This window comes from Alternaria atra, assembly GCF_907166805.1.
Source record: "Alternaria atra isolate CS162 genome assembly, contig: 35, whole genome shotgun sequence".
Classification (NCBI taxonomy): Eukaryota; Fungi; Ascomycota; class Dothideomycetes; order Pleosporales; family Pleosporaceae; genus Alternaria; species Alternaria atra.
The window spans coordinates 1,184,846-1,198,011 of NW_025091334.1; the positions used below are offsets into that span (position 1 = coordinate 1,184,846).

General features: G+C 51.8%; 6 protein-coding genes across 6 annotated transcripts; 3 read left to right on the forward strand and 3 right to left on the reverse strand.

Moving 5' to 3' along the window:
- Positions 1 to 496: 496 nt before the first annotated feature.
- ALTATR162_LOCUS11297 (uncharacterized protein) lies at positions 497 to 2,609 on the reverse strand (the record flags this gene model as incomplete). Its single annotated transcript, XM_043318939.1, has 3 exons — positions 497 to 728; positions 800 to 2,522; positions 2,576 to 2,609. The coding sequence occupies 3 exons, from the start codon at positions 2,607 to 2,609 to the stop codon at positions 497 to 499; spliced, it is 1,989 nt and encodes a 662-aa protein (XP_043174874.1).
- A 1,654-nt stretch (positions 2,610 to 4,263) lies between these two features.
- ALTATR162_LOCUS11298 (uncharacterized protein) lies at positions 4,264 to 4,962 on the forward strand (the record flags this gene model as incomplete). The annotated part of the gene is made up of 1 exon (XM_043318940.1): positions 4,264 to 4,962. The coding sequence occupies one exon, from the start codon at positions 4,264 to 4,266 to the stop codon at positions 4,960 to 4,962; it is 699 nt and encodes a 232-aa protein (XP_043174875.1).
- Positions 4,963 to 5,151: 189 nt separating this feature from the next.
- ALTATR162_LOCUS11299 (uncharacterized protein) lies at positions 5,152 to 5,856 on the reverse strand (the record flags this gene model as incomplete). The annotated part of the gene is made up of 1 exon (XM_043318941.1): positions 5,152 to 5,856. The coding sequence occupies one exon, from the start codon at positions 5,854 to 5,856 to the stop codon at positions 5,152 to 5,154; it is 705 nt and encodes a 234-aa protein (XP_043174876.1).
- Positions 5,857 to 8,131: 2,275 nt separating this feature from the next.
- On the forward strand, positions 8,132 to 9,370 carry ALTATR162_LOCUS11300 (uncharacterized protein; the record flags this gene model as incomplete). The annotated part of the gene is made up of 7 exons (XM_043318942.1): positions 8,132 to 8,339; positions 8,386 to 8,442; positions 8,491 to 8,570; positions 8,686 to 8,836; positions 8,888 to 9,110; positions 9,163 to 9,227; positions 9,279 to 9,370. 7 exons carry the CDS (start codon positions 8,132 to 8,134, stop codon positions 9,368 to 9,370), a joined length of 876 nt encoding a protein of 291 aa, XP_043174877.1.
- Positions 9,371 to 10,348: 978 nt separating this feature from the next.
- Positions 10,349 to 10,681, forward strand: ALTATR162_LOCUS11301 (uncharacterized protein; the record flags this gene model as incomplete). Its single annotated transcript, XM_043318943.1, has 1 exon — positions 10,349 to 10,681. One exon carries the CDS (start codon positions 10,349 to 10,351, stop codon positions 10,679 to 10,681), a length of 333 nt encoding a protein of 110 aa, XP_043174878.1.
- A 669-nt stretch (positions 10,682 to 11,350) lies between these two features.
- ALTATR162_LOCUS11302 (uncharacterized protein) lies at positions 11,351 to 12,973 on the reverse strand (the record flags this gene model as incomplete). The annotated part of the gene is made up of 2 exons (XM_043318944.1): positions 11,351 to 11,832; positions 12,223 to 12,973. 2 exons carry the CDS (start codon positions 12,971 to 12,973, stop codon positions 11,351 to 11,353), a joined length of 1,233 nt encoding a protein of 410 aa, XP_043174879.1.
- Between the last annotated feature and the right edge of the window lie 193 nt (positions 12,974 to 13,166).

Here is a 13,166-nt window from a genome sequence, read left to right on the forward strand (position 1 = left end):
CTCTTTACCCTCTTCTCTTCGCTATGCTTCTATCCTCGGACCATGGTGGGTAGGAAGCGCTTCTGGCAAAGACTTGATCAATCTTACCCCGCTTCTCCGGTGTCGCAAAAAAATGTGCTGGACGCGTGTTCCGCGTGACATAATCGACAAGGTGCGAAAATGCCGAGTCTGTATGTAGTCGATCAGCTGCAATGGCAGAATAAACGAAGTGGTTGCAACAAGCACAAGAAAGAGAGAAAAAGAAACGAAGAATAAGCTTCGACCTAACGGCTTCGTCGTAATATATCAACATCAGCACTTGCGTGTACTTCCTACCCCAGCTTTACGTCACCAAGCACACGCGTAACAGTCACGATCGTCGCATTAGACTCTCAAATCTTTACTCTTTACTCTTTACTCTTACTGCCCAATCACAAAAAGTCCACGCAGACCACCTCATCAAGGAACGCCATGCCAAACGCCGCGAACAATGGGTATAGTATCAGAACGCTTCATGCTAAGACCCGATGCCGATCTCATAGCCAAGCATCACCTCGGTGGATGCTCCCTCCCAGCCTCTGTTTCCACCAGTTGAGATGAGGAAGTTGCATGTCGGGTCGAGGTACAGTTGCGATATGACGCCTGTGCGATGTCCGGGGACGATGAAGAAGGGCGTCGCGGCCGCGCCGGCTTTCGGGCCCGCATCGTCGTGAGTGAGATCATAGAGGCGGAGGATGTCGTATGACGCGCTGGTACACGTTAGTACTTGTCTCACGTTGCGTATGTATCTGTGCGCGTGTAAAGGGGAGGGTGTAGTTACCAAATGAGATGTCGTCCGTTGGGCATAGCCCGAACAGCACTTACTGCGCCACTGACGCTGGGGAATTTGAATGTTCGTCGCGGCTCTCGTAGGCTTTTGTGCAGACTGTACTCGTCCACTGTGCCGTTTCGCCGACCGGCGTAGATGAAGTTGCCGTCTGGTGACCAGCATGCATTCATGCACCATGGTGGTGTGTTTCGTGGGGGTGTTATACGTGCGACTGGGTTTGGTTGCCGGCGGTCCCAGATGCGTAATGTACCGTCCATTGACGCGTCGAAGAAGGTTGTCTCGGAGGAATCTGGCTGTTCGGTTTGGTTTGCGGAGGTGATGGCAGGTTGTTCGATATCCTCTGCATGTGGTAGGCCGTTCGAAGTGCCGTTAAGTTGCGCATCTGCATTTCCATTTACTGCTGGGTGTGTCTCAGCGGCTGCTGGAGGTTCCTTCACTTGCTCCGCAGCTGGCTCCTCGGGCGCTTGTACAGGGCCGCCCATGTCCATCATATCCATATCAGCATTGGCGTCCTCGTCCGCCTGTTGTATTCCGTTCGCAATGGCTCTCGAGAACTCGTCGTCATCGTCACCGAACGAAGGAAGAGTCGCGGAGAGGTTGTTCTCCTGGCCGTCGCCAAATAAGGAGTCCTGGTCCTTGTCTCCGAATAACGAGTCATCTGGAGATCCTTGAGCATCCTCTGTGCCTTCTTCTTTTGGTATGACGGGCTTTGTGTCGACACCATTCGAGAAGATGCCGTTGGGCCGGGGCCGGGCGGAGTTGTTGGACGAGAAAGTGCCGTTGGAGAGCGGGAGAGTTTCCGTGTCTTGGGGTATAGGAAGGGTAGAGAGCGGGCGTTGCTCAATTGCGGCAATCTGACCACCGCTAGTCTCAAACTTCCTCTTGACTTGGCCGGTGTTCAAGTCCCAGTCGTTGATGGTCTTGTCCCAACTACCGCTCAATACCGACGTCTCATCCTGCGATAGTGTCAAGACGGACACGGCTGAGGTGTGGTTCTTGAGTGTATGTATCCGCGTTCCTTCCTGATGGCGCACCGATTGCAGATTTATGCCTCCTGAATCTAGACCTGATAGCAGCCATAGCGCTTGGTGGTGCACTGCGAGCGAGTATACAGGGGACAAGCTCTCGGCCGCAGCACTGTCTTCGTTCTCCCAGTATGATAGAAGCACTCCCGCCTTTGTGACGGAATCCACAAAGGGATGCCGCTGGGCCACGGTCAGCGCAAGCTTCCCGTTTGCCGTGTCTACCCAATTGAACTTGCGTATATAGCCGTCTGCGCCTCCGCTGAAGACCCACCGCATATCCGGCGTTGCCGTAATCGCATTGATCGAAGTACTGTGTGGTGCGGCGATGGTGGGTATTATGTCGTATATGGGCGCGTTCAAGGCCTCTTGGCGCACGCTGGGGTGGAAGGGCAGGTTGCCGAGGACGCCTGAAGCCGCCGCTCGAGGGCTGGGTGAGGTGAAGGTAACGGCAGGGTTCGCGTCAGACTGGCCAGGTGTACCTCCGTTGGGTATGCTACCGCGCGGTCGCTGTGAAGGGCTGTCCGGTTCATCCTGGTCTTGATCTTGGTCCTGATCCTCATCGTCGTTGTCGTTGTCCCCTTCTGCGTCGTCATCATCATTGTCGCCGTCGTCTCCGTCGTCGCCCTCTTCTTCCTCGTCTACATCCATGGCATCTGCCTCCTCCTGCTCATCTTCCTCCTCGGCGGAGCCTATTGCGCGCCGTCAGTCAACAGCTACCATGAAGAGTTCGGGGTGCATGTACTTGCGCCATTCTCGTAGTCGTCCTCGTCATTCATGCTGAATCCATAAGCATGAGCTAATTTCGCATGCGCTCAGCTGCTGCCGTGCTGTGTCGCGTCGGAATCGATGCGCCGATGTTCGCGTTGAGGGACATGGATGAGGCTCGGCCTAGCGTCATCCGGCGCGAGCAGCGCGGGTTACACCATTCCGCTTTGGAGCTAGGAGGCTTCACATGACAGGCATCTATATACAACCATCTGTTCACGAGTTTTATTTTGTTCATGTTCTACGGCTACAAAACAAAGACTCGAAGACTTGGTATACCAACCAGCCAATCCTACTTTCAACCCCATTCAGAAAGCTCAAACCCGTTATCGCGAACAGTAGAGACCTTCTACCTCCAACTCGAAGATCCCATACCACCTTCCCTAATGGCTTCCTTGTCATCCTCGATCCCGTCGTAGCCCAAAAAGCCGGTAAAGCCGTTGTTAACGAAGGAAACGCTGATCTTCGAGCCAAGAACCCGGATAGTGCGCGGAAGCGAAGTACTGTCCAAGAAGTGAAGTCGCTCAGGCCATGTCTTTTATGCAAAACACGAATCTGTATCGTCGCCATCTCGACACTTACCGTGGCCGATGCTGGCCTTGTCAAGGATGATATGGTGTAGCGAAGTAGCCCGGATTTCCAGAGCTTTCAGCCATGGTTGGAAATGGAATATGAAACAATTCACCAATGGGCTGAAGTAGAATTTGTGGTCAGTATCTAATTTTCGTGTCTTTAACAAGTATGCAGTCATTATTCATGATACCAAGAGAGGTGCCGTTGACGGAGCAGGAGCTATATGGACGTCTTGTTATGTTAGGTAGACATGTCAAAGTATAGGGCCGCTTTCTGAACTAGGGCTCTGGCTGCCAACGAGGCTGAGCGACTTGCGACCCCAGCGACCCCGAGGCAGCCTAACAGTATGCCCAGTGCTGCCTGCCGCCAAATCCGTCGCTGACAGCGGGAAAACCGAGCTTGCGTCCATTAGTCTTTACAGGGATGGGGTACTGTAGAAAAGAAAAGTAGAAAGGTTTCATCAGATGCCGATGAAGAGTTGCAGAGTTGGGTAGGATACTGTTCGAGAGGCACCCGCCTAGAGAAGCTTTGCGATAGCACTGAGTGGGCAATCCCTTGCTCGATACAACAGTCGTTCCAAGTGATGCACAAACTACACATATGTAAATTCAGTCAATGGAAGCGTGATGTTCGTGGTTGCGGAAGCCTAGCAGGCAAAACCCACGACGTTCTACCCTGTTACTCAACCTCCACACCCGCTTACCGTGCCGCAACACCAGCATTCAGCCTCATGCCCCTTGCATTAGACTGACCCCAACTCCTCTCCACTACTCGAAATTTATCGTGATACCCGTCGCACAGGCTTGTGCCGCGTTCCATGTCTGTTGCACTGCCCTTACGCGCTGGGCCATGGTTGGTCCAGAGCAGCGTGTTCATGCCCCAGTCTCATAAGCTGTAGCCGCCGAAGCCACCTCTGGCATGGTTTCATTGCCAGGCTGGTGCGGCGATCATGCAGACTTTACAACTGCGCCGCAATATTTGCCCCGATCATGTACTGCATATGACCGAGAGCCGCACTCTGCGATGGAGCATTTAGTTTTCCCTTTTTCCACATCCCGTGCATGAGCGAAGCGTCAAGTGAATCCCACAACTATGGCGACGTTCGCACCATCGCCCACCATGCCAGCTTCGAACCTGACGACAACTGAGGCGGAGACCGCTCTAGAAACTGACTTGGCTCTCCCCGGCATCAAGCGTGGCATTGCCATTGGAGTAGCATGTTCAGTGTCGGTCGTCGTTATCGCCATCCTTGCTTTCTTTGCCATCAGACGAAGAAACCGTGTGCTATCTCGAAGAGCGCAACTTCACACGACAAAAGCAGAGACTATGGATTCTGAAGCCGGGCTGCAAGAGAAGGCTTGGTGGGCCGCTACACCTGCGTCGTCACCATCATTACCTCCACCGCCACCTGTCGAAGCAGATGCCCAGATCATCTACGAGCTGGACGCAGGCCAGATACCCGAATTACACGGCGACACCGCTGCGCAAGAAGTAGATGGAAATGACAACCACCACGACATGTCGAAAGACGCAGAGGATTTGTACGCCCAGAAGCTTGAGCAATGGAGAGCTTGGAGTATTGCAATCGAGCCGAATCCTTCGAGCCCTACCATCGAGCCTGTGCATTCGTGTCTACCACTACTCATGGTGTCACCACCTGAAGCTTCCCCCGGTGAGGTGTCGCCGTTGTTACGCTCATCGTGGGATTATTCCTCGCAGGATGCTTCACCCATCTCACCGCCTCCAAGCGCGCATTTTCCATCGGTCCATCGCGAGCATGCAAACACTTGAGCGACGGACTTATGGAACTTTCCCACATACAAACCAAGTATAGCAAGTGAACCAGAAATCCCACCCGCACACGAAAAGGCCTGCTGGATCTTAGAGACTGCCGTTCATAACGGGGAAGTTGCGAAGGGTATATTCTAATGACGCCTATAACGACCACATGAAACACCAGCAGAAACCAAGCCCCAGCTATCACAATGGTGGTCTCTTCTCATCGACTGGCCTAAAATGCTTCTCGAACCGACCTTGTTCTTCATCAATCGGCGAATCTAGAAAGAGCCGTTCCCTACTTCCTTTCCTTCCGCCTTGTGGAGGAACTTCGGAACCTTGCAATTCTGCAGCAAAATTCCGATCACCAGCAGCCTCCACGGAAATAACGGGACTGGCCAGCTCAGAAGGGTGCCTCTCACTTGTGCTTGCCTCCATTTCTGCTGGGCCAAGCGCTCTATGTTCCCTGATCTCCGGACCTGTCCCCTTTCCGGCTGTCTCTAGGTCGTGCGCAGTGTCGGTGGCGGCTGAACCTTTGGATAGGCGGCGCAGTACAGACCGTCTTCTTCGCACACAAAACCAGCCTCCAAGTAGAAGTAGAAGTATCGCAAGAGCGGCTCCTATACCGATGCCTGCGCTGGCCCCAACACTAAGACCGCCATTTCCAGACGCGGGAGCTGGCGTTGACGAAACGGAGGCATCGGTCGAAGTTGGAGTAGGGACACTCGTTGGAGACGATAGTGCTGATGGTGCTGATGGTGCTGATGGTGCTGATGGAGTAGGGACGTTCGGTGTTGGGGCTGGTGGTGGTGGTGGCCCAGGTGCGATAGAGGTCACATCATCGTCGTCATCATCGTCAATGTCTGTCGTGGTAGGGAGCGGCACAGTCGGATCTGTAGGTGTGGCCATTTTAAGTCTAATTAGAAGAGTCGAACAAGGCCGGGGATGCCAGAGTGTATATCAACGACAGATTTGTATATCTGCTACCAATTGTAGATAAGTTTGAGGATACCTTAAAAACTAGATCACGCTTCTTAAAGCAGGAATGCCATACCCCGCCTCCACATATATACCAATGTCTCAGAATAGTGGGTGTCGAAGACGACATTCCCGCCCACGTCTCCGGGTTCAAGCATCGGCGTTGTCGCGGCACCCATCGCTCATTCGAACTCGGCATCGTTAGGGCGTCTTGTCGGCGACTCAGCCTCCTCCCGTCGCATGTACTCGGGCCATCGTCAACTTGGCCTTACCTGCTACAGGCCTCAGTCTACCACTGCCGTTTGTTGAGTCTCCGCTAGCCAAGTAAATCTATGCTCCCTACGTGCAAGGGGAGACGCGTCGTCCGGGGCTCCGCTGTTGTCGAAGTTGCCAAGATGCGGAAGCCACCACCACTGGACGTACATAGCCATACATCATTTGTTTCCGAGGTGTAGTTATACCTGTGCATTGATTGTATATCGTCCGTGTGGCAGGCATTGTTCGGCCTGGTTGGGCAGCGAATGACGCAACGAACTACATGTGAGAGTAACGGGGATGATGGTATGTGGAAGCTCCCAGAAAGCTCTTGAGAACGAAGGTGGCAGACCCGATATAAGATAGACTTTAGGATGTCGGAATCTGGTGATAAAAGACCTGGGGAAAGGTTATGCTATCCATGAACAAGTTGCTGGGCGAACATGTCGACTAGTTGGTGCCGCTGAAATGACAAGGTTTAGCTCACCAAAACAGGAATGTGGCGATGAGCGATGCATTTGTGGGTGTGAGCGCATCTATGGAGATTTGTGCGACTCTATGGACATTTACGCCCAACTTATGGAGATGAACGCTGTACATAAAGAGACGGATGATTGCGGCCTCGTTGGGAGAACATGGGTTGAAGCCCGTGCCGGCAAGCGTGCGGGATCAGCATTCCCGGACACGACTCCGTCCCGTTAGGATGCTTCCCTCTCCATCCCCACACTCATCGCGTCGCACGCCGTCAACGTAGCCCGACGCCATCGTCTGCTTCGCCCGGCACCGTTCCACGGATTGAGGCTTCTCATCGAAACACATTGTTGCTCACGCCTGTCCACTAAAGTGGTGAGAATACGCTTCTCGGCCGAGTCGCTTTACGAAACACATCAATATGCAGTGTGCGATCTACCTTGATACTTTATCGAGTTCTGAATCGCCTGAGCACACGGCGTAAGGGAGAGCGCAGCTATCGCTGAGCTACAGCTGCCTTAATGACTAATGTCAACGAATAGGATCATCTGCCAGCATAACACGCGGAAAGGAGCAATTGCAGATCAGATGGCGCCACAGGAGATCCACCTGCAGTATACTTTCACCATCCCCCAAGGCAACCAGTAGTTCCGCAAACCACTTGATCTCGAACTTGCATGGTAGGCTATCGAACTGATGTCGCTGGTACCGTACCAAACTAAGATCGACACTGCATGGCCGCCCAAAACATTTGGGCCACCATACCTAAGGAATGCATATGCCCTGACACCTGTTGGTGTGTTTACTATGGCCAACCAAGCCGACAATTGGCTGTAAAAGTAGTGGTGCTGCTACCCTGGACCCCTTCTTTGGCTCTATTGGTTCCTGCATATGGTAATATGGGCTCGTTCTTCCGGGGAAGGGGTGAGATCAAAGAGGCTCGCAGCTAGCCGCACAGCGCACGCCCGCACACCCATGATAGCGCGAACTTTGGAGTATGGCATCATTGAGAAATCTCTCTGTGATTTCAGAGCGGGAACAGTGCCATCCGATGATACAGGAGCATGGGTTCACGTTGGGGAAAAGGATATCAGAAGTATGTTGCGCATATAGTCCAGTATCGGAGATCCGAGTAGCTGGGTTACATCTTGCTTGTCATTCCGGGACAACAGCGTCGCCATGTTCTCGACTAGCGTCTAGCGTCCATCGGTGGTGGCCGGCCGATGGAAGTATGGTCTCAAACGAAGTTCTGATGAGAGACGCTACGCACGGGATGTAGTTCTAGATGGTACCAAAGCTAACTAAATCTACATGGCGTCCATTACGCAACTATTGCAGGCGGCTCGCCTCTCTAACATGCGCGGGTGGCGGCCTGAATCTTTGTCAACTCAAATGCCCATAGGATTCTTCAGTTCAGTCATTCTGATGCGGAACGACCTTTCCCTAAAAACCTTGTCAAAAAATACCAAGCCCTTGCAGCATGGCGAGCCAGTCGGGACCTAATCTGAATCCTGTCTTCTTCGGTGGCATCGAAGTCGATATCAGCCAGTTCGATTTCAGCGACCATTCATCACGACTTGGTAGTGTTACAATAACTTGCACCATCTTCATCGTCCTGGTTGTCTTGACTGTCAGTCTACGGATCTTCTCTAGAGCAAAATATGTCCGACATATCTTTGTAGACGATGGTACGTGTCAAACAAAGGATAAGAGATTCTGGCTAACGGATAACAGTTCTCATCATCTTCGCTGCAGTCTTTACGCTCGCTCTAGCGGGAATGTGTATTGCAGGTAAGCAGTAAATACTTGGTACATGGGCTTGAGTTGACGATACGATAGCGACTCGACACGGTCTAGGTCAACATATTTGGCTTTTGCCTGTATTGACGCTTTTTGACACGCTGAAGAACTGTATACTGGTAAGTACAAACTTCTTATCGAGGGCTACATTTCTGGGAAGCGATAGGTGGCTGCCAGATTCATCGAGCGTATCGGAAATGCTCGAGTCGAACTGCAATGACTAATACAATGTAGTATCTCTTCTTCTGCCAGGTGTTGTACTGTTTCGCTATTGCGTTGACGAAGATCGCCATCATATCACAGTACCTTCGCTTCATCCCCGACAAATCGTTTCGCGCGACAATGTACGCGATATCTGTGATCATCGTAGGTCTATGGATTACGGGTAAGATACACAATGCCCACCGATTGTTTACATGTGCTGAAGAATTTACAGGAGTTTTTGTCACTATCTTCCAGTGTCGTCCTGTTCAGGGAGCATGGAACTTCACTATTGAACCAGTGTGCGTAGACTACGTTACCTATCTCTACGCCAGCTCCGCCGTCAATGTTGCAACGGATGTCCTCCTCTTTGTGCTACCCTTGCCCCACCTCTGGAAGTTGAATCTACCGAAAAAGCAACGAATCATCCTCTGTGTGCTACTGGGAGGAGGTGCAAGGTGTGTAACGAACATACGCGGCATGTTGTCGAACTATGCTGACCCATGGTAGCGCATGCATTGTAGGCATTGTCCGCATCGCTTATCTACATCAGCTACGCGTCTTGGATATTACCTGTAAGTTAGCTTTTAGTCTGAGAGTCAGCGGGAGAGACTTGTCGGATACAGCACGTAAAGAACCATTCGTCGTGTCGACCAGCCGCGAGACTTTCATCAATGTCACCCATTCTGCTCAGGGACACCAGCTAACAAGCATCTAGATCAAAGCGTCACGTGTCTCATGATGACAATAGGGGAATGCAGTTTAGGAATCATCTTCGTCAGCATTGCTGCTCTTCGTCCGATGGCACGGCAATTCTTTCCAAAGGCAATGCGAAACTCCCCTTCTTCATCGGCTCCGCGACGCGCATGGCCCATCCGCCTCCACCATATACACCCCAGCGAGGACAAGAACCAGTATTCTTCAGACAGCAAACAAAACCTATCGGGGTCATACGAGTCGCGCTCGGGAGGGTCATGCTAGTTTTTCATAGACGACCAATTCAGCGTTCACGAAGGCCTCAAAAGTCACATCCTCAGATGATTTGACTTCGAGCAAGATTATCAGGATATGGACGATCCATCCGCGAATCTTCGTTAGCCGCATCGCTGGCAACCTGTAATGCCATGCCCAGATACGCATATCTTCCCAAGGTCATCATTCGTCGGGAAGTTCGATTGGTTATAAGTCGGATGAATTCTACACACGACCCGATACCCAACTCGATTCCACAAGCTCTCTCGACAGGCGATCGAATACGGGACAGGACGCTTGTTCAGCTGACCGCCAAGAAAGCCAAGTTGTCAGCCAATTTTGCGGCTAACTACAGTTGGTAGCCCAAACTGTTGTTATTGGTGCAAACTTCACGACGTCACAGACCATTACAGGAGTCGCGACAGGCTGAAAGCAGGCTGTGTTGGCGATCTTACACTTATGTGCAGGCTGTGTAAGGCGTCCATTGTGTGCATCATGGAGCACACCGGTCGTAGCGACGATACATAAATACAATACGTGCCGCTGCTCTTGAACCTGCATACAAAACATTCGTAGTACGCTTCAAGTAACACGAAAATATAACCTATCAACTCATCTATCAAACGATCATCCTTGATACATTCATCAGTCTATAAAACTTCGACCTCTATACTACTGCTCTTCCAAAGTTTACCTCGGAACCTCACATCAATCCTTATCTATAATGAAGTTTACCGCGGCAACAACTCTACTTTTCGCGGCCCTTGTGCTCGCCAGCCCAGCCCCCGATGCCAACCCAGACGCGATGGCTGAACCCATAACCATCGAGTCTCGCGCACAATTCCGCAACGCATTATCAGCACGTAATGTGCTTACAGTGCCAGACATTCAACTCGAAGAACGAGCATCTAGCAGCGGTGGAAAAAGTGGAAAAGGTGGCAAGGGTGGAAGCGGCAACTCCAGCAGCGCTGCGTCGGACATGCTATCACCAGATCGCGTTCTCCAAGTCGCTGCGCTGGGTCTGAGTTTTGCGGAGGTTGTGAGGCTGTGGGGTTAGACCATGGGAAACCTTGAATGGGGTATTTCAGGGACGTGTGAGTGAGCCAGCGGCCAGTGCTTTATTCGACCACGACATTTTACTGAGCGATGGAGTTATGTTTGGATGTTATTGTACGATGATTCAGCAAGATACCACAGCATGGGAATATGAAACTGGAATCTCACAACACTACGATCTTCTAGTTGCAGACTTGGCTCACAACGCCTACCACGTCACTCTGCATGTATTACACCTCAGTCAGGTTTTCGTGGTCAGCGCAACATGTCTATCTACTAACTGGCTTTAGATGAAACACCAAGGTACTGGCTCCCACTGATGAACTTGATACGTATCAGCCTAGTGCCTTGTGTTGGTGATCGCCATAGTGGACGAACATAGCCACAGTGTGGCAGTGCGAATCGTCAGACAAATTGAACATGATTGAGATGATCATTGCACAGCCACACACAGCTGATTGAGTAACACAAAGGTAGTATTTATCCATGTCGAGGGACTAGACATAAACAGCAAGATGATGAAGTGTTGAACTGAGTAAACATTAACATTGGTATCTGCAACCTAAACGCTAGAAATAAAAACGCCATGCAATGCCCTAAACGCTACGCTATGCCATCGGACTGTATCCAAATAACTTTTCACTGCAAAGATCTATGCATGAAGCAATGCCTATAAGAACTTGTTCATAAACTTCTTCCATCCACTGGCGGAAGACTCTTCCCAAGTTTCACTTTCTTCGTCCTCGAACTTTCCAGTAAGAAGGTCAGCTTCAGCAGGGTTGATGAACTTGCTCCTGGTAACAATCTTGTGACCAAGGTAAAGAACAGCGAAGAGGATCAAACTGATGTATGCGATGAAGAAGTCTTCGGTGCTCCACGGGACGAATGCGGTAAAACCTTGGGTGATGGTGATGATGGCGCAGAAAGTGACACCGTAGATGGCAAGAGGGCGGCCACCCCATGATTTGAAAGGGAGGGTATCGCGATCAATGTTTTGGGCCTTCAGCGCGCGCATAAAGGAGAGGTGGCAGACCAATACACAAGTCCAGGCGATGAAACCTGCGACTGAGACAATGTTGAGGAGCCAGTTGAAAGCCTCTCCACCGTTGGAGCTGAGGTTCATGTAGGCCAGCAGACCCATGGCAGCGGTGACTGCGGTTGCCCAGTATGGGACACCTCGCTTGCTTGTGGTCTTGAGGAACGCAGGAGCACACTTCTCTTCCGCAAGACCGACAAGAATACGGCTGCCGGAGTAGACGTTGGAGCTGGCCGCTGAGAGAACGACAGTAAGCAGGATGGCGTTGAAGATATCGGGAAGTGCGGAAACACCAGCGAGCTGGAAGGCAATAACCATGGGCGATGAGCCGGCGTTTGTGTCACCAATCTGCAAAGCCTCATTGTCGTATGGTACCAGTATACCAACGAAGAAGATGGTAAAGACGAAAAGGGTAAAGATGCTCCAGAAAGTCTTGCGAATAGCTTGAGGCATAGTGACACGCGGGTTGGCGGATTCTCCTGCACCAATAGCACAGAGCTCAGTACCCTGGTACGCGAAACCAGCCTGGATGAGAACAGCCCAGAAACCGACAAACTTGGCAACAGCTCCTTCCGCGAGGTACGGGGCGAAAGCACCGGGTGAGTCCCAGTACTTGAAGCCGATGTAGCCCTGCGCGCCAACACCTGCGTTCATGCAGATGGCGTAGATCCAGAAGCCAACAAGGGCGACAACCTTGATCAGTGCGAACCAAAATTCGAATTCGCCGAAGATGTCGACGGGCAAAAAGTTGACGGCGGTGATTGGTACCCAGAAGATGGTGATGAAGATGCCGATGCTGAGGTCCGAGTCCCACCATTGGATGATAAGACCGGCGGCTGTGAGTTCGAGCGCATAGGTAATGGACCATGAAAACCAGTAGATCCATCCCATAGAGAAACCAAGCGAAGGGTCAACGAAGCGAGCAGCATACTGTGTGAATGCACCAGAGATGGGTAGGTAGGTAGCCATCTCAGCCAGACTGAGCATGACAGAGTAGACCAGGGTTCCAACGAAAACGTAAGCCAAAAGTGCTCCAGCGGGACCAGCAGTAGCGATAGAGCCACCGCTGGCGATGAAGACACCAGTTCCTACTGTGCCGCCGATAGCTACGAACTGCAAGTGTCGGGATGAAAGCTTGCGCTGTAGCTCATCCTTGGGTGCGGCGGCCTGCTTCTCAACGTCGCTCGCTGAGTGAGGGACCGACTTGTCCGACCGCTGATCCATCTTGGGGGTAATCTCCTCAGAAGCGGATGCCATTTTGGTGGTGGTGGTGTCGGCGAAGAACCCGAGGACAGGGCTTGAGGTTCGAAAAGAGAACAACAACAACGAAGTCGCGATGTCAGATAGATGTCAAGTGCGCAAGAGCCAGGGACGAAATCGATATTTCAATCAAACACACGGTCATAGGAAGTGGAGTCATCGCGCAATACTCCATGAGCCATCATGTTAG